Source organism: Zea mays, chromosome 1 (genome assembly GCF_902167145.1).
Source record: "Zea mays cultivar B73 chromosome 1, Zm-B73-REFERENCE-NAM-5.0, whole genome shotgun sequence".
Lineage (NCBI taxonomy): Eukaryota > Viridiplantae > Streptophyta > Magnoliopsida > Poales > Poaceae > Zea > Zea mays.
This window is the reverse complement of record NC_050096.1, coordinates 289216471-289240940: the sequence shown is the minus strand read 5'-3', so window position 1 is coordinate 289240940 and position 24470 is coordinate 289216471. Positions and strand designations below refer to the sequence as shown.

At 45.8% G+C, this 24470-nt stretch overlaps 1 protein-coding gene, 1 long non-coding RNA gene and 2 other non-coding genes across 4 annotated transcripts in view; 2 read left to right on the top strand and 2 right to left on the bottom strand.

The window, feature by feature from the left end:
- LOC111590573 (uncharacterized) overlaps positions 1-14394 on the top strand; it is a 32265-nt gene extending 17871 nt beyond the window's left edge. The window contains exon 2 of the long non-coding RNA XR_002749706.2: positions 14086-14394. This is a non-coding gene — a long non-coding RNA (uncharacterized lncRNA). The remainder of the gene's footprint in view (positions 1-14085) is intronic.
- Positions 14395-16028: 1634 nt separating this feature from the next.
- On the top strand, positions 16029-20085 carry LOC606465 (wound and phytochrome signaling involved receptor like kinase). The gene is given in 4 exon segments (NM_001112325.1): positions 16029-17767; positions 18396-18524; positions 19149-19171; positions 19308-20085. Coding segments are annotated over 4 exon segments (2373 nt in total). The 5' UTR covers positions 16029-16154; the 3' UTR covers positions 19916-20085.
- Positions 20086-20856: 771 nt separating this feature from the next.
- TRNAQ-CUG (transfer RNA glutamine (anticodon CUG)) lies at positions 20857-20928 on the bottom strand. The gene has a single exon. It is a non-coding gene; the product is annotated as a tRNA-Gln (tRNA).
- Positions 20929-22827: 1899 nt separating this feature from the next.
- LOC111590726 (U2 spliceosomal RNA) lies at positions 22828-23024 on the bottom strand. The gene has a single exon (XR_004855764.1). It is a non-coding gene; the product is annotated as a U2 spliceosomal RNA (small nuclear RNA).
- Positions 23025-24470: the final 1446 nt, after the last annotated feature.

The window sequence follows — 24470 nt, the reverse complement described above, 5'->3', positions numbered from 1 at the left end:
ATCGGGCATCGCTTCCCAGACACTTGCCAAAGTGTTGCCCAAAAAGCCCTTAAACAGCTATGCCAAAACTACAGCAGAGAGGTCTTTGAAACCCCCCTTCGTTACTTTCCACCTAGCAACAAAAATACCCCCACCTGGAGGAAAAGACTTCAGGCCCTGTCAGGGAGAGATCCTACCGAGGATGACCCCACCATCGTCTACATGGTCGGGTACCTCCACACTCTCGATAACAACTACGATGACCTTTTCTCCCACTGCACCCACCTAAACTCCTGGGTGGAAAGCTTAGAGCAGCAGGTCAAGGAACTTAAGAAGGAGAAGGCATCCCTCCAAGAGTGTCTCGATATAGCGGAAGGCGAGGAGGCCAACACTCGTGAAGCCTATCGAACCCTGAAGATGGATTACGATAAGAAGCTCGCCCCCACGAAGAAAATCCAAAAGAAGACCAAGAGCCAAGGATGCCAGGCTGAGCGGAAGAAGAAAGCCCCTCCAGCACCACCTCCCGCTAGGATAGAGAATTTGTCTGACATCGAGGATATGTCCCTAGCTAGCCTTGATGACCTTCTCAAGGAATTTGGGGACACGTTAGAAAAAGAGTTCGGAAGTACCTCAGAGAACGCTCGCGTGTAGTACGACTTGTATGCTTGTAATGAATTGGTGTAATGAATAAAATAACTTGGTTGAAAAAAATGGCATATGCATAATAGTGACTCTCTCCCCCTGGCAGATGGCTTCGGATAAAACCACGCCTACCGCTTCCGGGATTGGAGCAGGGTTTACCCTAAGAGCTGAAAGAGAAGCCGGTAGAGAAGAGAGTGAGACCCACCTCCCCGCACCTCTAGAACTACCCTTAGATTTGGCCCAAGTTCTAGCCAACCAAACCCGACTCATTGAGGTCCTCACTAGAAGTCTGGAAAATCAACGCCCGATTGGTGGAAGACCACAAGACAGGATGGGAGATTTCCTGAGGCTCAAGCCTCCCACCTTCGCTGGATCTAGCAATCCCCTCGATGATGATGATTGGCTACACACGATTAAAAGGAAGTTGGAAGCCATCGGATGCCCGGAGAATCAGCGTGTTCAACTGGCTGCTCATCAACTTTCCGGAATGGCCTTAGCTTGGTGGGATACCTTCAACGCGGCCATCAGAGATGCTACCTGGGCAGAGTTTGAAACTGCTTTCCGAGAGCACCATGTGCCCCAAGGGATCGTTCAGCTCAAGGAAGATGAATTCCGGGAACTAACTCAAGACGGAAGATCTGTCAGTGAGTACGTGCACAAATTCACAGAATTGGCCCGCTACGCGCCGGATGACGTCAGCACCGAAGTCAAGAAGATGGCCCGCTTTTTGAAGGGGCTCAGACCAGAACTCAAGACCATCCTAGCCAACCAAGATTTCCTCAGCTTCTCGCACCTCTCCAACAAAGCAATGCAAGTGGAAAGGGCAAGGGAAGAAGAAAAAGGCCACCTCAAGAGGAAATTCCAAGTCCTCCGAGCTCAACAGCAAGACCGGCACCAGAGAACTCGATCCTTTAGGTTTCCGCCCAAGGGACCAAGCTTCATTAGACCAGCTGGACCCACTCCGTCATGGTTCCGTCAGCAGAGTCAGAGCTCCTTTCATGCCCCCTCAGTTGCAAGCAACCAACCACCAGCGAATGCGTGTTGGCACTGCGGAGACCCTAGTCACTTCAAGAACAACTGCCCCGAGTTGAAGGCATCAGGACCTGCTTACTCCAACTCGGTGAATGGCCCCAAGAATACCTCATCACTCGCCCCAAGGCGCCCTCCTCCATCAGCCAGTAGAACAAGACCCAGTATCAAGGAAGGGCACGAGTAAATCACGTCGATGCTCAGGAGGCTCAGTAAGCTCCGGGACTAGTGCTCGGTGAGTTCCTTGTTTAATTTACTCCCGCTACTGTACTTTTCGATTCAGGAGCATCCCATTCTTTTATAGCCACTGGTTTTGTGGAAAAGCATGACATCCCCTCTACCCCTCTAGAGATTCCCTTGGTCACCCGAACCCCAGGGTCAGACCTTCTGTGCCAGCTCAAATGCTCCCAAGTCAGAATCCTTTTAAGTGGGGTAGTGTTCTTGGCAGACTTAACCATCTTGCCATCCCAAGGGATTGATGTGATCTTAGGCATGGATTGGTTGACCAAGCACAAAGGTATCATAAGTTGCGCAAACAAGACAGTCCTTCTCACAGACCACCAAGGAAAGTCAGTCTCTTGTCAGGCTCAGCCACCCGCCAATGATCCAATGATGTTTAATTTAGCAACAGAAAGCATATCAGTGGTAGAAGAATTCATGGATGTATTCCCAAAAGAGTTGCCAGGAATGCCGCTAGAAAGAGAAGTGGAATTCTACATAGATCTGATTCCTGGGACGGTGCCCATCGCAAAGAGACCATACCGCATGGCTCCTACCGAGTTAGCAGAATTAAAGCTCCAAATCGCAGATCTTCAACAAAAAGGGTACATCCGTCCCAGCTCATCCCCTTGGGGAGCACCAGTCCTTTTCGTCTCTAAGAAGGATGGAAGTATGAGGATGTGTATTGATTACCGATCCTTAAATGAAGTCACAATCAAAAACAAGTATCCACTCCCTCGGATCGACGACCTCTTCGATCAGCTTCAAGGGGCCAAGTACTTCTCCAAGATAGACCTAAGGTCTGGTTATCACCAGCTGAGAATCAAGGAAGCAGATATTCAGAAGACTGCATTTGTCACCCGATACGGACAGTATGAATTCACAGTGATGCCTTTCGGACTGACAAACGCACCCGCCTTTTCATGAACCTCATGAATAAGGTATTTATGGAAGAGCTGGATAAGTTTGTCATAGTCTTCATTGATGACATCCTTATCTACTCCAAGAACCGCGAAGACCATAAGTGTCACCTCCGGACCGTCCTCAGAAGACTCAGGGCACACCAACTTTATGCTAAGCTCAGTAAATGTGAATTCTGGTTAGAAAAGATAGCCTTCCTTGGGCATATCTTGACTGCAGAAGGAATAGAAGTAGAGCCTTGTTTCTTGTCACCACTTCGTGCTCGTCTTGCTTGTTGCGGAACACCCACTTGGTTCCCACAACGTTTTGCTTAGGACGTGGCACCAGGCTCCAAACTTCATTCCTCTTGAAGTTGTTGAGCTCTTCCTGCATGGCCAACACCCAGTCCGGATCTTGCAAGGCCTCTTCTACCCTGAAAGGCTCAATAGAAGAGACAAACGAGTAATGCTCACAAAAATTAGCTAATCTTGAGCGAGTAGTTACTCCCTTGCTTATGTCACCCAGTATCTGATCGACGGGGTGGTTCCTTTGAATCGTCACTCGGACTTGAGTTGGAGGGGCCAATGGTGCTTCTTCCTCCATAGCTTGTTCTTCTTGTGCTCCCCTTAATCACACGCCTCTTCTTGATGAACCTGCCCATCATCTTGAGTTGGGGGATGCACCATCGTTGAGGAAGAAGGTTGATCTTGTTGTTCTTGTGGTCTCACATCTTCAATCGCCATGGTACGTATTGCGGTCGTCAGAACATCATCTTCATCTATATCATCAAGATCAACTTGCTCTCTAGGAGAGACATTAGTCTCGTCAAATACAACGTCGCTAGAGACTTCAACCAAACTCGATGATTTGTTGAAGACTCTATACACCTTTGTATTTGAGTCATATCCTAGTAAAAACCCTTCTACAGCTTTGTGAGAAAATTTGGAATGTCTACCTTTCTTCACCAAAATGTAGCATTTGCTCCCAAATACACGAAAGTAAGAGACATTGGGTTTGTTACCGGTAAGGAGTTTGTAGGAGGTCTTCTTGAGGAGGCGATGCAGATATAGCCGGTTTATGGCGTGGCACAGCCTCCGACCAAAACCGTTCGGGCATCTTGAACTCTCCAAGCATCGTCCTCGCCATGTCAATAAGCGTCCTATCCTTCCTCTCTACCACACCATTTTGCTATGGTGTGTAGGGAGCGGAGAACTCGTGCTTGACTCCTTCCTCCTCAGGATATTCCTCCACTTGCATATTCTTGAACTCAGACCCGTTGTCGCTTCTTATCTTTTTCACCTTGAGCTCAAATTTGTTTTGAGTCCTCTTTAGAAAGCGCTTGAGGGTCCCTTGGGTTTCTGATTTATCCTGTAAAAAGAACACCCAAGTGAAGCGGGAAAAATCATAAACAATTACTAGACCATACTTAATTCCCCCGATGCTAAGATAGGCGACGGGTCCGAAGAGGTCCATGTGAAGAAGCTCCAACAGTCTTGATGTTGTCATCACATTCTTGCTGTGATGAGTGCTTCCCACCTATTTCCCTGCCTGACAAGCTACACAAGGTCTATCTTTTTCGAAACATACATTGGTTAGTCCTAACACATGCTCTCCCTTTAGAAGTTTGTGAAGGTTCTTCATCCCAACATGTGCTAGACGGCGATGCCACAGCCAACCCATACTAGTCTTAGCGATTAAGCATGCATCTAGATCGGCCTCCTCTTTCGAAAAATCAACTAAGTAGAGTTTGTCATCTAGTACACCCTTAAACGCTAATGAACCATCACTCCTTCTAAAGATAGATACATCAATATTTGTAAACAAACAATTGTAGCCCATGTGGCACAATTGACTTACAGACAGGAGATTATAGCCTAGCGACTCTACTAAAAATACATTGGAGATAGAGTGCTCGCTTGTGATGGCTATTTTTCCCAAACCTTTGACCTTGCCTTGATTCCCATCTCCAAATATGATTGTATCCTGGGAATCCTTGTTCTTGACGTAGGAGGTGAACATCTTCTTCTCCCCCGTCATGTGGTATGTGCATCCGCTGTCGATAATCCAGCTTGAGCCCCCGAATGCATAAACCTGCAAGGCAAATTAGGCTTGGGTTTTAGGTACCCAACTCTTGTTGGGTCCTACAAGGTTAGTCACAATAGCATTTGGTACCCAAATGCAAGCCTTGTCTCATTTGCATTTGGATCCCAATTTTCTAGCAACCACTTTTTCATTTTTACATGAAAGAACAAACGTAGTGTTGCAAGCATGAAAGACAGTAGTAGGTTTATTACCAATGGGGCCTTCCCTTTCTCCTTGGCGAGAATGGAAGCCTTTTGGCTTGTTAAGTTCTTGGCTTCCTTTCGAAAACCAAGCCCATCCTTAATTGAGGGGTGTCTACCAATGGTGTAGGCATCCCTAGCAAATTTTAGCTTATCAAAATCAATTTTGCAAGTCTTAAGCTGAGCATTAAGACTTGCCACCTCATCATTTAATTTGGTAATAGAAGTAAGGTGTTCAACACAAGCATCAACATCAAAATCCTTACACCTATTACAAATGGCAACATGTTCTACACAAGATCTAGTAGTATTAGCTACCTCTAGCTTAGCATTTAAATCATCATTCAAAATCTTTAAACTAGAGATTGATTCATGGCACACAGTCAATTCAGAGGATAACATTTCATTTCTTTTAGTTTCTAAAACAAGGGACTTTTGCACACTAACAAGTTTGTCATGTTCTTCATATAAAATGTCCTCTTGCTTCTCTAGCAATCTATCTTTTTCATTTAGAACATCAATTAACTCATTAATTTTATCTACTTTTGCTCTATCTAAACTCTTAAATAAATCAGTATAATCTACTTCATCATCACTAGAATCATCGCTAGAAGTAGTGTATTTAGGGGTATCACGAACACTTACATTCTTCTCCTTGGCCATGAGGCAAGTGTGTCATTCGTTGGGGAAGAGAGAGGACTTGTTGAAGGCTGAGGCAGCGAGTCCTTCGTCGTCGGAGTCGGAAGAAGAGCAGTCCGAGTCCCATTCCTTTCCAATGTGTGCCTCGCCCTTTGCCTTCCTATAGCTCTTTTTCTTCTCCTTCTTCCCGCTCTTTTCTTGTTCCTGGTCACTAGCATTATCGGGACAATTTGCTATAAAGTGACCAGTCTTACCGCATTTGAAGCAGGAGCGCTTTCCCTTTGTTTTGTTCTTGTTGGGGTACTCCTTGCGTCCTTTAAGAGCGGTCTTGAAGCGCTTGATGATAAGCGCCATTTCATTCTCGTTGAGCCCGGCAGCTTCTAATTGTGCTACCTTGCTTGGTAGCGCCTCCTTGATGCTTGTTGCCTTGAGCGCAACGGGTTGCGGCTCGTAGACGGGTAGTGGTCCATTCAAAGCGTCGTCCACATAATGTGCTTCTTTTACCATCATGCGCCCGCTCACGAATTTTCCGAGTATCTCCTCGGGCGTCATCTTTGTGTACCTAGGATTCTCACGGATAAGATTCACAAGATGAGGGTCAATGACGGTAAAGGACCTGAGCATGAGCCGGACGACGTCGTGGTCCGTCCATCTTGTACTTCCGTAGCTCCTAATCTTGTTAACCAAGGTCTTGAGCCTGTTGTATGTTTGTGTTGGCTCTTCTCCCCTGATCATCGCGAACCTTCCCAGCTCGCCTTCCACCGATTCCATTTTGGTGATCATGGTGGTGTCGTTCCCCTCATGAGATATCTTGAGGGTGTCCCAGATTTGCTTGTCGTTGTCCAAGCTGCTCACCTTGTTGTACTCATCCCTGCACAAAAATGCTAGCAAAACAGTGGTAGCTTGTGCATTCTTATGAATTTGCTCATTTATGAAAACGGGGTTGTCAGTATTATCAAAATGCATTCCGTTTTCAACAATCTCCCAAATACTTGGATGGAGAGAAAATAGGTGACTACGCATTTTGTGACTCCAAAATGAGTAGTCCTCTCCATCAAAGTGTGGAGGTTTACCAAGAGGAATTGAAAGCAAATGAGCATTGGAATTGAAGGGCATGCGAGAATAATCAAAAGAATAGTTTTGATTAACCGTTCTTTTCTTCGGTGAAGAATCATCGTCGTCGTCTCTTAGTGAAGAAGAAGATTCATCACTGTCGTAGTAGACGATCTTCTTGATGCGCCTCTTCTTCTTCCCATCCTTCTTCTTGTGACTCGAGCCAGAGTCAGTAGGCTTGTCATCTCTTGGCTCGTTGAAGATGAACTCCTTCTCCTTATTGTTGACCACCATCCCCTTTCCCTTAGGATCCATCTCTTCGGGCGATTAGTCCATTACGTGAAGAGAACGACTCTGATACCAATTGAGAGCACCTAGAGGGGGGGGTGAATAGGTGACCCTGTAAAATTCAGCACTAAATAGCCACAAGCTTGGTTATAAAGATGTTAGTGCAATAGAACCAACTGGCTAAAGAGCGAGCTCTTGCGAATCACAATAATCACCAAGAAAGACAACACAAGAGACACAGTGGTTTATCCCGTGGTTTGGCCAAGTATAACACTTGCCTACTCCACGTTGTGGCATCCCAATGGACGAGGGTTACACTCAACCCCTTTCAAGTGATCCGATGATCAACTTGAATACCATGGTATTCTTCCTTATAGTTTTCTTCCCGTTTGCGAGGAATCTCCACAAGTTGGAGCCTCTCGCCCTTACAAGATTGATCACAAAGAAAGCACAGAGTAAGGTTGGGAAGAGCAACGCACACTAGAATTAAATCCACACAGCAAACACGCACACAAGTGAGAAGATGAGTACACAAAACACGCGCGAGGAGTTTACAACTCGAAAAGTGCTCCAATCTCAAGAACGATGAACGATTGCGTGAAAGTGAGGACTAGAAATCTTGGAATGCTCAGAGTGTGCTTGGGTGACTCCTCCATGCGCCTAGGGGTCCCTTTTATAGCCCTAAGGCAGCTAGGAGCCATTGGAGGCCAACATGGAAGGCCAAAGTTGCCTTCTATCGGGTGGTGCACCGGACAGTCCAATGCACCACCGGACAGTAAGGTGCACCACCGGACAGTCACTGTAGACGGTCCGGTGCAGATCTGTTTCGTTTTCTGGCGTAGATGATCGTTGTAGCACCGTGGCAGTTGGCTCACCGGACACAGTCCGGTGCACACCGGATAGTCCGGTGCCCCCTGCCGACCATTGGTGCGGGCCACGCGTCGCCCGCGGATTGCGCGACCGACCGTTGCGCTGGCGGCCGTTGGCTCACCGGACAGCCCGGTGCACCACCGGACAGTTTGGTGAATTATAGTCGTACGCCGCCGGTTTTTCCTGAGAGTGGCATGTTCACCGGAGGCTGGCCTGGCGCACCGGACACTGTCCGGTGCACCACCGGACAGTCTGGTGTGCCAAGCCGAGTAGGACTTTGGCTGTACCAAGCCAAGTCTTTTTGTATCTCTTTTCTTTTCTTCTTTTCTCTGTTTCTAGCACTTAGACAATATATGTTAGTACTCCAAAACAATGTACTAAGTCTAGAAACATATCTTCTCGTTGATTTGCACTTTATTCTTCATTTGGCACATAATAACTCACTCATTATGTGTTGGACACTTAATCACCAAAATATAATAGAAATGGCCCAAGGGCACATTTCCCTTTCAGTGATGTCTTTGGATCGACGCTTGGACTTGAGTTGGAGAGACTCGTGGTGCTTCTTCCTCCATAACCTGTTCTTCATGTGCTCCCCCTTGATCTTGTCCCCCTTCGTGAGGTACCTATTCATCATCTTGAGTTGGGGGATGCACCATTGTTGAGGAAGATGGTTGATCTTCTTCATGTGGTTCCTGTGGTCGCACATCGCCTATCGCCATTGTGTGCATTGCGGCCGTCGGAACTTCATCCTCATCTATGTCATCAAGATCAACTTGCTCCCTTGGAGAGCCATTAGTCTCATCAAATACAACATCGCTAGAGACTTCAACTAATCCTGATGTTTTGTTGAAGACCCTATACGCCTTTGTATTTGAGTCATACCATAGTAAAAACCCTTCTACTGCCTTGGGAGCAAATTTAGAATGTCTACCTTTCTTCACCAGAATGTAGCATTTGCTCCCAAATACACGAAAGTATGAGACATTGGGTTTGTTACCGGTAAGGAGTTCGTAGGAGGTCTTCTTGAGAAGGCGATGCAGATAGTGCCGATTTATGGCGTGGCAGGCTATGTTCACAGCTTCCGACCAAAACCGCTCGGGCGTCTTGAACTCTCCAAGCATCGTTCTCGCCATGTCGATTAGCGTCCTGTTCTTCCTCTCTACCACACCATTTTGCTATGGTGTGTAGGGAGCGGAGAACTCGTGCTTGATGCCTTCCTCCTCAAGAAACTCTTCAACTTGTAGATTCTTGAACTCGGACCCATTATCGCTTCTTATCTTCTTCACCTTTAGCTCAAATTCGTTTTGAGCTCTCCTTAAGAAGCGCTTTAGGGTCCCTTGGGTTTCTGACTTATCCTGCAAAAAGAATACCCAAGTGAAGCGGGAAAAATCATCAACAATTACAAGGCCATACTTACTTCCCCCGATGCTGAGGTAGGTAACGGGTCCGAAGAGGTCCATGTGAAGAAGCTCTAGTGGTCTTGATGTTGTCTTCACATTCTTGATGTGATGGGTGCTTCCCACCTGTTTCCCTGCCTGACATGCTGCACAAGGTCTGTCTATCTCAAAACAGACATCGGTTAGTCCTAACACATGATCTCCCTTTAGAAGCTTATCAAGGTTCTTCATCCCAACATGTGCTAGACGGCGATGCCAAAGCCAGCCCATATTAGTCTTAGCCATTAAGCATGCATCTAGATCGACATTCTCTTTCGAAAAATCAACTAAATAGAGTTTGCCGTCTAATACACCCTTAAAAGCTAATGAACCATCACTCCTTCTAAAGACAGATACATCTATATTTGTGAATAAGCAATTATAACCCATGTTACATAATTGACTCATAGACAATAAGTTGTACCCGAGCGATTCAACTAAAAACACATTGGATATAGAATGCTCGGATGTGATGGCTATCTTTCCCAATCCTTTAACCTTGCCTTGGTTCCCATCTCCAAAGATAATCGCATCCTGGGAATCCTTGTTCTTGACGTAGGAGGTGAACATCTTCTTCTCCCCCGTCATGTGGTTTGTGCATCCGCTATCGATAATCCAGCTTGAGCCCCCGGATGCATAAACCTACAAGGCAATTTTAATCTTGGGTTTAGGTACCCAACTCTTGTTGGGTCCTACAAGGTTAGTTATAACAGTTTTTGGAACCCATATGCAAGTTTTATCTCCCTTGCATTTGGATCCCAACTTTCTAGCAACTACCTTTGCATTCTTACATGAAAGTACAAAAGAAGCATTACAAGCATGGTAAATAGTAGTAGGACTATTACAAACTTTCCTAGGCGCATGAGACACAACCTGATTATGCCTAGTTCTATTTCTACCATGAGCATAAGTAGAGCTAGAAGCAACCATAGCATGAGACATATGATGACCAGGTAAAACAGCATGATCATAGCATCTACTAGTAAATTTCCTATCATACATGTAGGCATGGTTCTTTTGTGAACTACTAGACAAAGGGGCCTTCCCTTTCTCCTTGTTGAGAACGGGAGTCCTTTGGCTTGTTAAGTTCTTGGTTTCCTTTCGAAAACCAAGCCCATCCTTAATTGAGGGGTGTCTACCAACAGTGTAGGCATCCCTAGCAAATTTTAGTTTGTCATAATCAACTTTGCAAGTCTTAAGTTGAGCATTAAGACTTGCCACCTCATTGTTCAATTTAGCAATAGAAACAAGATGTTTATTACAGACATCAACATCAAAATCCTTACATCTATTACAAATAATAACATTCTCTACACATGAACTAGTTTTATTAACTTCCTCTAGCTTGGCATTTAATTCATCATTTAAATTCTTTAAGCTAGAGACAGATTCCTGACACACAGACAACTCAGAGAATAACATTTCATTTCTTTTAAGTTCTAAAGCAAGAGATTTTTGAACACTAACAATCTTGTCATGTTCCTCATACAAAATGTCCTCTTGCTTTTCTAGCAGTCTATCCTTTTCATTTAGAGCATCAATTAATTCATTAATTTTCTCTATTTTGGCTCTATCTAACCCTTTAAACAAACCAGAGTAATCTACTTCATCATCGAAGGATTCCTCATCACTAGAAGAAGAGTACTTAGGGGTATCTCGAATGCATACCTTCTTCTCCTTAGCCATAAGGAAAGTATGGCGTTCATTGGGGAAGAGTGAAGACTTGTCGAAGGCCGAGGCAGCCAAACCTTTATCGTCGAAGTCGGATGAAGAGCAGCCAGAATCCCATTCCTTTCCAAGGTGCGCCTCGCCCTTCGCCTTCCTGTAGTTCTTCTTCTTTTCCATCTTACCACTCTTTTCTTGTCCCTGGTCATTATCATTATCGGGGCATTGAGCTATGAAATGACCAGTCTTACCGCATTTGAAGCAGGAGCGCTTTCCCCTTGTTTTATTTTTGTTGGGGGTACTCTTTGCGTCCTTTGAGTGCGGTCTTGAAACGTTTGATGATAAGCGCCATTTCTTCCTCATTGAGCCCGGCGGCCTCCACTTGTGCTACCTTGCTTGGTAGCGCCTCCTTGCTGCTTGTTGCTTTGAGAGCAACGGGTTGTGGCTCGTAGACAGGTAGTGGACCATTTAACGCGTCGTCCACGTATCGCGCCTCCTTCACTATCATGCGCCCGCTCACAAATTTTCCAAGGATCTCCTCGGGCGTCATCTTGGTGTACCTAGGATTTTCATGAATAAGATTGACAAGATGGGGTCAATAACGGTAAATGACCTGAGCATGAGTCGGACGACATCATGATCCGTCCATCTTGTGCTTCCGTAGCTTCGGATCTTGTTGACCAGGGTCTTGAGCCTATTGTAGGTCTGAGTTGGCTCCTCTCCCCTGATCATCGCGAACCTCCCCAGCTCGCCCTCCACCAGTTCCATCTTGGTGATCATGGTGGCATCATTTCCCTCATGTGATATTTTGAGGGTATTCTAGATCTGTTTGGCGTTGTCCAAGCCACTCACCTTATTGTACTCATCCCTGCAAAGAGATGCTAGCAAAACAGTAGTAGCTTGGGCATTTTTATGGATTTGCTCATTTATAAAAACAGGATTATCAGTGCTATCAAAATGCATCCCATTTTCTATAATTTCCCATATGCTAGGATGGAGAGAGAATAAATGACTACGCATTTTATGGATCCAAAACGAATAGTCCTCTCCATCAAAGTGTGGAGGTTTTCCAAGGGGAATTGAAAGTAGATGTGCATTTGAATTATAGGGAATACGGGAATAATCAAAGGAATAGTTTTGATTAACCGTCTTTTTCTTGGATGAGGAGTCGTCGTCCCTTGGTGAAGAAGAAGATGCATCGCTGTCGTAGTAGATGATCTTCTTGATGTGTCTCTTCTTCCCGTCCCTCTTTTTGTGACTCGAGCCTGAGTCAGTAGGCTTGTCATCTCTTGGCTCGTTGAAGAGGGACTCCTTCTCCTTGTCGTTGATCACTATCCCCTTTCCCTTAGGATCCATCTCTTTGGGCGGTTAGTCCCTTAGATGAAGAGTACGGCTTCGATACCAATTGAGAGCACCTAGAGGGGGGGTGAATAGGTGATCCTGTAAAATCAAAGATTAAATAGCCACAAACTTGATTATTAAGATGTTAGTAAAATCAAGTGGCTATGGAACACGCTCGTGCGGACAAAACGATCACAAGAAGCAACACACGAGACACGTGATTTTTATCCCGTGGTTCAGCCAAGTAACACTTGCCTACTTCCACGTTGTGGCGTCCCAATGGACGAGTGTTGCACTCAAACCCTTTCAAGCGATCCAATGATCAACTTGAATACCACAGCTTTCTTTCTTATAGTTTTTCTTCCGTTTGCGAGGAATCTCCACAGATTGGAGCCTCTCGCCCTTACAAGTTTGTCACAAGAGAAGCACAATAGTAAGAGAGGAAGAGCAACACACACAAGACTTAAATTCGCAGCACACACACGCACGCAAGCCAAGACTTGAGCTCAAAAACACCGCACAGGGAGTACGCAACTCAAATGGAACTCAAATCACTAACACATCGATCAAATGCGTGGAGGCGGAGTCTGGGAGTCTTAGAATATTTCTTGTAAGCTTGGTAAAGTGCTCCATGCGTCTAGGGGTCCCTTTTATAGCCCCAAGGCAGCTAGGAGCCGTTGGAGGCCAACTTGGAAGGCCAATCTTGCCTTCTGTTCGGTGGTGCACCGGACAACCACTGTTCATGTCTGGTGCGCGATCTCCTTCCATATCGGGCGCAGCCGACCATTGCTCCTCGGGGCTGGTTGGCGCACCGGACACTGTTCGGTGCACACCGGACAGTCCGGTGCACCCAGCCGACCGTTGGAGCTAGCCACGTGTCGCGCGTTGATTGCGCGGACGACCGTTGGCCGCTGGCGCAGTTGGCTCACCGGACAGTCCGGTGAATTATAGCCACGTCGCCTTTTCCTTTTCCCGAGAGCGACGAGTTCGTCGCGGATGACTCACTGGACAGTCCGGTGAATTTTAGCCGTACACCTCTGTCGTTTCTCGAGAGCAGTCGGTTCACCGTCGGCTAGCCTGGCGCACCGGACACTGTCCGGTGCAGCACCGGACAGTCCGGTGTGCCAGGCCCGAGCTGATGTTGGCTGCTCACAGCCAATCCTTTTCCAAATTCGTTTCTCTTTTCTCTGCAGTGTTTCTAGCACTTGGACAAACATGTTAGTACTTTAAAAACAATTCACTAAGTCTAGAAACGTACCTTGTCTTTGATTTGCACTTCTTGCTCACTTAGCACATACAAGTTCAAAACATTTGTATTGGGCATCTAATCACCAAAACAATTATAGAAATGGCCCAATGACACATTTCCCTTTCAGCAGCGCGCGTGGTCGGCCGCGATGACGCCCTCGACACCGGCCACGACGCCGCCCTCGACGCCGGCCACAACGCTGCCCTCGGCGACGACCTTGACGCTGCCCGCGGGGTGCCCTAGACGCCGGCCACGGGCCTCCCTTGACACCACCACAAACATTTGTGCACTCGACGCCGCCCGCGGGCTGCAGTCTGCTCCATTACTGTTGATGTGTACTGCTTGTTGCTAGGACATACTGCATGATGTCTTGTTATGCACTTGATTGACTGTTGGTGCATAGCTGTTGTTGTTTGATACTACTTGCATACTAATTCATGTTGTATATGTATTTATTTATCGAAAACTGACTTTTTTTATGCATTAACAGGATGAAGATGGACTAGAATTTTCTAAAAATAATGAAGATGTAGCAAGTGGCTCCTCTCCATGAGCAATGTGTCTTATGTTTGTTGAGAGATGTGAGCAAATGAGAATTGGTTGTAATAGTCTATGCGTGCTAAGTGATCTTGATGTGAACAAGTGATTATGAATATGTGTTCTAAACTTTATATTGTGTCATGTGTGCTAGTAGACTTATATGGCTTCTTATGTTAGCCAAGAGCCCAAGACTTATGTGCTACATTAATCTATGTGTGCTCTGGATTTACATGGCTTTTATCTATGCTTAATTAAGACTTGTGTTTGCAATTTTTATTTGTTGTTAAGTTTTGAAATATGGTTTCATTGTGTGATTTTACCGAACAAAAATACTGGTTCCCGTCCGATTTCGATGTTTACCCAACCGGATCGTATCGTTTTTCGATTCCCGTATTTATCCCGTTCGTTTTCGTTACCGAAATATCCTGTTTTCGCTTTCGTCCCGCAAGTTAAATATGAAAAATGAAAACAGTAGAGGTATTTTTCCGACCGTTCCTGACCGTTTTCATCCCTACCTGGCACCCTCCATTGGTGTCCTTTCTCTATCTCTGTATGCATGGTGGAATTGAGAAGGACTAGATAAGATTAAATACCTCCCTATTCAATTTTGAATCACCCTTAATCTTCTTCAATCCACCTACAACCGAAAAGGGGCTTAACATTTGGTGCAAAACTAAATGTTGATTTGGTGCCCTTCCACTTCATCAATATATTTGCCGTCTCTATTCTAAAGAAAGGAAAGAAGGAAAAGAAAAGGTAGTGATCCTAACACCACACGTCCACACATGATGCACGTTGTACTGTACCCGCACGGCGCTGTTCATTTGTGCCCTGTTGCACAGGAAACCGACGGCCACGTAACTTTCCGTTTCCTTTGCTTTCCGAGATGCGAAAACGACAGCCACCGAACATATAGTGGGGGTAGAGATGGCAATGGGTAAAAACCCGCTGGGTATTACTTGCCCAAACACATACCCGCGAAGAAAAAATACGCCCGCTAAAAAACCCATACCCATGACGGGTATAAAATTTTGCCCAAATCCATACCCATGCGGGTTTCGGGTACCCAACGGGTTTCCCATACCCAATAACATCAACATAAAAAATAATTCATCATGTAAATGACAATCAATACATTAATAAGCTAGCATAAAAGAAACAAGTGATAACTAATTTTAGCCTAAAATTTGTTACATGAAGTTTATTTTAATTAGAACATATTCAATTAATAATATTATGAGACATATTTATAAGGAAGGTTGATTTTAAGGCGGGTTTTAAAAACCCATGGGTTTGCGGGTATGGGTAGTGGAAGAACAAACCCATGCCCACGTACCCGTTGGGTTTCCATTTGAACCCATTAACAAACCCATGGGTAAAGAAATTGACCCAAACCTATACCCTAATAGAGCAAAAACCCACCGGGTTTCGGGTAGCGGGTACCCATTGCCATCTCTAAGTGGGGGTGATGTGAGAACATTCCATACACGCACGGCACGGGCTATCCAGTCGCGCCCTCCGACCCACATGTCAGCGGCACGAACCCATGGTACAGTAATAACACAGTACTACATCTTTACACAAAGCACTAGCCTTCGCGTTTGGGTCAGAGTCAGACTCCACTCGAGTCGGAGTCGCCACTGCCGCGCGGGGCCCGACACGCCACGGGATCGCAAGTGAGCGACGGCTCCACGCATCTGCATCCGCCGCTAGCGCTGCGCGAGTGCGGGGCCTTCCTCCACTCCCACTCGTCTCGCAGACTCGCACCCGCGTTCCCCGTGGTCAACTCGCTGCCTCCAGCGACGACCGCGAGGGGGGGCCGAAATAGGCAGGCAGGCAGCGGCAGGCCACCCAAAAAGCGACCACCCTGCGCGCACCACCTCGGCTGCCATTGCCATTGGCCATTGCCATAGCCATGGCCACGCCATGACGCCCCGCCCAGCTGCACGCGCTCACACCCCCACCGCTCCACTCCGCTCCGCCTAACTCTCACCCTCACCCGCCACCGCTCGCCTCCCCATGCTTCCGCGCTGCTGCCGCCGCCGCTCGGGTGCCTCCTGCCTCGCCGTGCTCCTCCTCCTGCTGCTGCACGCGGGCGCGGCGTCCGCGCAGGGCGCGCTTGCGCGGCAGGACGTCGCGGCGCTCCACGGCCTGCGCGCGTCGCTTGGCGTGCGCGCCAGCGACTGGCCCGACAGGGCCGACCCCTGCACCTTCTGGTCGGGCGTCGTCTGCCGCGCCGGCCGCGTCGCGGAGCTCCGCCTCTCCGGGCTCCGCCGCACCCGCGCGGGCGCCCGGAGCGCGGCCTTCGCCGTCGACCAACTCCCGCGGCTCGCAGCGCTCCAGGCGTTCAACGCCTCCGGGTTCCCGCTCCCCGGCCGGATCCCGTCCTGGTTCGGCCGCGGCCTGCCGCCGTCGCTCGCCGTCGTTGACCTCCGCTCCGCACGCGTCAATGGCGAGCTCCCGGTCGATCTCGGCATGTCCGGGAACCTCACCACCCTTGTTCTCTCCGGTAACAACCTGTCCGGCCCTATCCCGCTGTCGCTCCTCTCAATCGCTGGTCTCCGCGTTCTCGACCTCTCCGCCAACAATCTCACCGGCCCGCTGCCGAACGTGTCGTTCTCTGGCAGTGGTGGAGCTGGAGTCTTGTTCAACGCCTCTGGTAATGCCTTGTACGGCGCCGTCGGCGATGCCACTGGCTCCCTCAGGAAGAGGTTCTGGGTTGTTGATGTCTCTGACAATTACTTCGATCAGGTGCTTGGAACTGGGTTTCAGAATGGAACCGATGGTGTAGTGGATCTCAGGATGAACTGTTTGTCTGGTGCAGCAAGCCAGCGTACCCGCGGGGATTGTGAGGCTTTCTACACGAGGAACGGGGTGAGGCTTGCGTTGGACCCCAAGCCACCATCGCCATTGCCAGAGCCACAGCCACCACAGGTGCTGATGCCGTCAACGAAAAAGAGAGGGGGCAAATGGAAGTTTGTATTGACCGGGGTCCTTGGTGGTGCTGCAATTCTGGTAACACTTGGCCTTAGCGTTCTGGTATTTTGCTTGTTGAGAAGAAAAGGAAGGAAACCGAGAGGGAGAGGAGTGGAGCAGACTGAAGAGGGCATTCGGTCTGGGCGGAGAAGTAGTAGTGTGAATCCCGTCACAATGTCACCCATGGCATCCCCCAGAGCCAGTGGTTCACCAAAGGGCGTTCCTATTATCACAGATGAATTCACCTATGAGCAGTTGCACCATGCTGCAGGGGGCTTTGGGGATGATAACCTCGTCAAGCATGGGCACTCCGGTGACATGTACTATGGTGTCCTGGAGAGTGGCTTTCAAGTTGTCATAAAAAAGATTGATCTGAAGACCAGGAAGAAGTGCCAGGGCGAATTGAGCTTCCTTACAAAGCATACCCATGGGAGGATCGTTCCATTGCTGGGCCATTTGGCTAAGGATGAAGAGGAATTGCTTGTCTATAAGTACATGGCAAAAGGTGACCTCACAACCGCACTGCACAAGAAGTCAGTGGAAGTTGAACAGGGGTTGCGCTCATTGGATTGGATAACGAGGCTCAAGATTGCAATAGGTGTGGCTGAGGCCTTGTGCTTCCTTCATGACGAATGCAATCCTCCGTTGGTCCACAGGTATGCTAAGAAATCTTCTCTTGTTTAATCATTTGCTAATGTATTCCATGAGCTGTTAGTTGATGGTGGTAGTTTCGAAAAATAAATTGTTGCATAAAGTATATGGCTACTTTCAAAATTAACATGATGGAACAGATAGTGGAAATTGCACGTAGCTAAGCTCAAAAGATTCTTGCTATTTATTAAATAATTAAATTCAACAAGAGGTGACAAGTGGGATAGTGACAGAAGGTACTTGTACATTTGAAATAATTAGTAGTTGCACATTTTGGTGGGGGTTCCTCTACATGGTCCCCTGTGGTCCTGCATCAATTTGCACACTATGTATATCCAAGAAGCATAGCTTAAAGGAAAATAGCATGTGCAGGTTTCCATAGAACCTTCATTTACATCATTACATGTGAGGACATCAAATCTCGAAGTTGAAATTAAACAAACCTTGATGCATTTAAGCTTAGATCCATTGGTTCCATGTCAACAATTAATCCTAACATATTTTGGCAATGAAATAGATTGATTGTTTTGTGAAAGTATCATTTCTGTCATGGCACTGAAGTTCTTTTGATATCTTGATAACTGTTAGTGCATGTATTATTATTTCCTACTTATGTCTTCATTGTAAATGTAGAGATATCCAAGCCAGCAGTGTGCTTCTTGAGGACAAATTTGAAGTGTGCCTTGGGAGTCTGAGTGAAATATGCACTCAACAAAGTGCAGGAAGCCAAAGTTTCTTCTCTCGGATTCTAAGATCATCGAAGTGAGATTTCTAAACCATCCTCAATGCTTTTTTTTGGCTTGAGATCTGCATGGGTCTAGAACCACTCCTGCCCCCAGAACTGGTTTAATGAACATGCTCCTTTTAAAAGGAAAAAAACCCTAGTACGGCTGATCACCTAAATGGTATTAACCTGGCAACTGCATTAGTGCGTTACAAAAAAGGCAGGCCAAGTAATTTTGGGTCAATGCAAAAACAGGCCACAACTACAAGGCTATAGTGCTATCAGGTGCATGGAATTGGAGCATGGAGACCACGACTGCATTTTCTAACAAGAATCCAGTGTGGCTACAAGTTCCTCCCACCAAAAATTTAGCTTAATTCTTATCTGGAGAAACCTCATAAGCAGTTTTTTAATATCACACTTGGAAACTACAATATTGTGTCCCTTAACCACATTGCTAAGGCATCTGTGAAAATTATGAGAGTTCATGGTAGGATAATGTACTGATACTTCACCCTGGTTAGACACCTGCACTTTTTCCTATCTTATTCCCCTAAGAAAATGCACTGCCAAGGAACACACCTACTCTACAACTTTGAGTTCTATTTATATAATACATAAAGGGTCCTTTGCTGACAGTAGTATTTGTTTCTTTCTGGCAGGTCCCTTGACAAGAACATACCAGGTGTGTAAAGCACTCATCAGCTCTATTTAGTTCAATATTTGCAATCTCTGTATATACATTCATGCAACTAAAAGGGCTTGTGTGCAAAATAAAGCTGTGTGTTGTAACATTATGATATCTGCTTCTCACTTTACAGGTCCACCAGCTAGCTGCTCATACGACATTTACTGTTTCGGGAAGGTTCTACTAGAGCTAATCACTGGAAACTTCGGTGCGAGTGGCTCAACCAACGCAGATTCAGAAGAGTGGTTAGCAAGAACATTAGATTACATCAACGCAAATGACAAGGAGGGTGTCTCAGGTATTGTGGATCCCACCCTTGTTGTGGATGATGACCATCTAGAGGAAGTGTGGGCAGTGTCCATCGTCGCGAAGACATGCCTGAATCCAAAGCCCTCTAGGCGTCCACTCGCTCGATACATCCTGAAAGCACTGGAGAACCCACTAAGGGTGGTGCGGGAGCAGGAAGAGTTCCAATCCAGTCCATCTCACCTCAGAAGTACCCCATCCCAGGGCTCTTGGCGTTTCGCTTTCCATGGAAACAAGTACCACAGCTGGGAGGCCATGCCAACGTCGGGGCAAGCACTTGCTCGGAAAAATACAGCGAAGTCTCAGGGGACCGAGGGGAGTGACGAGGACGAAGAGAACTCGTTCTCGTTCAAGAGGGCTTCTCGGGACGATTTTCCGGATCCCATAGAGTTTGAAGGAGGTGTTGTTGTGAAGGAGTACCCGCAGACTAGCTAGCGATACTTGATGTGCATCTCTTTGATGTCTCTAGGTGAAAAGCTGTGTATACAGAATAGATAAATTTTTCCCCTCTTTTCTCTTTACTTGTTTATCTCAGTCGATTGAAATGGAATAAATGGCGCACTGGGTGTGCCATCCTTGAAATGCAAGCCAGTAAAGTTCTCAGATAGAGCCATTTGCCATTCAAAAACTGTTATGAAATTTTAGTGGTTGATCCAAAGTGAATTGTAGTGGAGAGCAGTTTAAGCCTTACCCGGGAGGTGGTTCTGGTCGTTGGATTGAATGGGATCATACTTCTGCAGCTGAAAACTTTTGAGCATGGCCACTGGTGCGTACTGAGTGTGATAGAGCATTCATCTGCAGCTGCAGTTTCATCCGGTGAGCTTGAACACCGAAGACGAAATGGAGGGCACCTCCATGGTCTGTTGTAGCTTCTGTTGAGTTTGAAAAAACGGACAAAAGAAGCAATCTGAACATTATGGAGATCGGTGATACCAGACTAGTGCCATGGACGGATGGCACGCAGTTATGGAGATCGGCGACAGCACTGCCCGCCCCCTCCGCGAGGCAGCACCAGTTACGGGAGGTTGACTTCAATTATTTCTGACGTAAATCCGCGCGGAATTGGAGTTGGGTTTTTTCTGACGTAAATCCGCGCGGAATTGGAGTTGGGTTTAACCCGACGCTGGATCAGCTGGTCCAGGACATCGGTGACTCGTTTTGCCTTCAGGCTCTGGTGGGACAGTCAGACTCGAGCCCGAGCACGGGAAGTTAAGCCTCGCAAACTCAATTTTGTTTGAAGATGTCTGAAAAACAATTTTGTTTGCAAATGTCTAAAAAAACTTTGTTGCAGACCCACATCAGGAGCAGCACCGTTTTATATTCCTTCGTAATGGTAAAAAAAATTGTGGATGAGAGGGAACAAAATACAAAAAATGAGGTCCCACCGAGATTTGAACTCGGGTTACTGGATTCAGAGTCCAATGTCCTAACCACTAGACCATGGGACCATTTGTTGTGAAAAAGCGCAAACTCATATTATTTAAATATAATACTACCTTTAGTCGATTGCATCCCGATTCCCAAGCACTACGGTTTTACTCAGCAGATGATAAGAGCCACTGTTACCATTTGTTTATGGTGACTATATGAGATTATGAGACCGTTTGATTTATACCTATGCTACATGATTCTTATTTAGGGCACGTGCCGCCGTTCATGTTTCCAATGCACGGTTTTGAACTGAACTCTTCCAGCTAGCCTAGTACTTCTATTGCATAGTCAATTAAATTTTCTTTCCTCTAATAAATTTCTCCGGTCCTTTGTTAATCTCCCTTCTTTTTTTAAACAATGGTTATAAATATATACGATTGGTTTATTCTCTTGACTAGTTTTCTCACGTGGCTGAGCTTCATTTGTTGCTACTCCCTCCACATGAGTTTGTCTTTCTAGGTTTGTAGTCAAACTATTTTAAACTTTGACCAACAATATATATCAAGTTAAATTATTTTAAACTAAAACAATTACATATTATGATAGTTCAAGTCATAATAAAATTTTTACTTTTATGTTGTAAAACCTAATGACACATCTGGTACAACCGGTTAAAGTTGATAATGATTGACTTAGTACAAACCCAAAAAGACAAACTCATTTGGACGAAGACAATAGTATTTAAGGCCTTCTCAAATGGCGCATTGTACCACTCCCACACCACAAAATACCATGTATGGTGTCCACCCCACACGATCCAACGATGCTCCCCATCTGCTCTCCCTTCGCTCGTGAGTCCTTTCCCCGCCCCATATGTGGAGTGATCCACGGCTTCCCGTATCTGACTGTTCCTCGTCGTTGGTCGTTGTCCGCGGTTGCTGCGAAGTTGCCGAGTAGATAGGTGGAGGTGGTTTGGAGTCTGGTTGCGGCGCGACGACGAGGAAAGGGGCGGGTCCATCGGAGTCGGTGCGGGTCCTGTATGCGGACATCAAGAGAAACCTTGCTGGCGGTGCTAGAGTACGATGACAGTCGCGGTCATGGAGCGAGTCTACGATCAGATCAGTAGACCGTCGAAGAGGAGGGAGGCTCGATCCGCCGAGAGGTATTGCGGTGAGGTAAGAGCCCACGCACGGAGGTATCCTCGACCACAGTCGTCATGGGTGGGTGGTTGTAGACGTCGCTGCCCAGAACGTGCCTCAGATCATCGAAAGGTATCTATATTACTTCATGTTCCGCTTCACCATGCCTAGATATGTGTTTTCCTTGGCTCATGTGGTCGAATCCAGCGAGTTGGCTCATGACATATTATCTGAATTAGTTGCACAAGGTAGTTTGCATGATATTTTTGTAAACTAGGAGGCGCGGATGAAGCAGTTGGTGTGGGGATGTGACAGGTACCCTTGTTTAATATGCACATTTCCTCAAATGGTTCCAGCCTTTAGATTGTTGGTTCCCTAATTGATTTATTGTCACTTGTCATGATGCAGACAAAGAATGAGTAAATCACTGTATGGTACAGATAGTGTCGATCGCGTGTAGAAACCATAAGAGGATGGAGACATAGGTATAGCATACTTATGTGTATTTCCTCCGCGCGATTTACAGCTTTCCTTCTCGTGATCCTTTTCTTAACACGCTAAAATCATTTGTTTACGGTATGTCTATATAGACACATGTCTTACCATAAATTTGTTTAAAGAACGATAAACCACGTTTTCTAGACATAATGAAAGGAGGAGGTGGTGGATGATGGAAAGTAATTATAACTAATAACAAGACCATGTATGCAAATATAAATAGACATAAAAATAAGATAAATGACAAACAAAATCAGAATAAGAGTAACCATACAATAGATGTAATCTAACAAATAGATAACTTAGCACTTTGTTAACAATTTTATTTTTTTGATTTGGTTGGGGTGCGCCAGGCTCAAGCAATAGTGCAACGCTAGAGCGACACATAAGGGACCCAATGGCAAGCCACTGTAGTGGACCCTTCCCCACAAAAAATTAATTTAATATCGAAGTGGACACATGGCCCACATATCAGATATTAAACTGATAAGAACAGATACTACACTTGATCTTAGCCAAAAGGCCGAGAAAGGTATGAATTGTTATGTTGACTGAGGTCTGCTTTTATAAGCCTTCTCTGCTCCCTTCCGCTGAAAACCGCCGAGGTGGGACTAAACTGAAGCACCACAAAGCACAACATTCATACCTCTGTCTGGTTGCGTGGGCTTTCTGGGCTACCAATACATCGATGCTGGCCCGGTCCGCAGAGTCTCTCTCGCTCGAGTCCGTTTCCACCGCAGCTGGCTGGACACAGGCCACCCGCCGTCCGGTTTGTTTCCCAGACGTCGAGGCTGAACTCCATCCATGTTTGAAACAAAATCTTCTTTGTATGATGATCGTACGTACATGAATGGAAACGTTCCAGGAGGGAGGCCACACGGAACCGTTTCAGGAGGGATTGCTCGGCGTTTTCTTTTTACAAATGCTCGGCGTTTACAGGAGGGAGGCGTTTTCTTTTTCTTTTCCTTTTTCAAGGATTGCTCGGCTTTCCTAGGTAGACGTAATAATCATTTACAAAGGCCATGCACAAATAGCGCACGACATCTGTGTGGGTTCACGGACTTCCATCCAAAAAATTGTGCAACGGACTTCCCTCTAGATTTAAGTCGTTTTGGACAATGTTTAAATTAAACTTGTAAATCTTTAACTACAAATAACTGTTTTGTTATTTGGTTTTATATGCACCGATTTATCCTAAAAAAGGTATTTTTACAAAAGTATTAAGAGTTTATTTGTATTCTAATAATAAAAACACCTATTCTCTAATAACTTCTAACATTTATCTCTTTTGTGGCATAATAAGGGAGTGTTTGATTTCTAGGACTAATATTTAGTCCCTCCATTTTATTCCATTCTAATTCATAAATTGTCAAACATATAAACTAAATCTCTATTTTAGTTTACATCAAGAGTAGCATTTTCTTTTAGTCCCTAAGTAGCATTTGAGCAGTCTATATCAAAAGTTAATTATATTTCGTCAGGGGTTGTATGAATATGTACATAAAAGCAGTTGCTACAACTTCTAACATTTATCTTTTCAAGAAACAACACTGGGTGCAAAGTAGTTTGAGCGAACAGTTTCATTGCTGCTGCAAAAGTGAAGTACAAAACAGCTACCTGTATACAAACAAGAAAAGAAGATCAATGTTTTGTGCTATCAGTATGAATTATAGTCTGTAGTTATAAAAAAGGAACTATTTTTTTGGAATAATCTTTTATAACACATACTTCTTAGGTGGCAAAAGCTGACTTCTATATTGTTCATCCTCCTATGATTAAGCGGATATGGACTGTAAAATCATTTCGCTAATTTAGAGTAGAAGTACAGTTGTTCTCTATTTTTTTTTATTTCAAAACCTGTTTCAAGGGAGAATGGAGTCTAATATATTTTATATTTTGATATTGTGATGAGGCAACTATGTAACTCTAGCGACATATAGAAATTAAATATATTGTTATACCAAACTTATCTTTGTATTCTG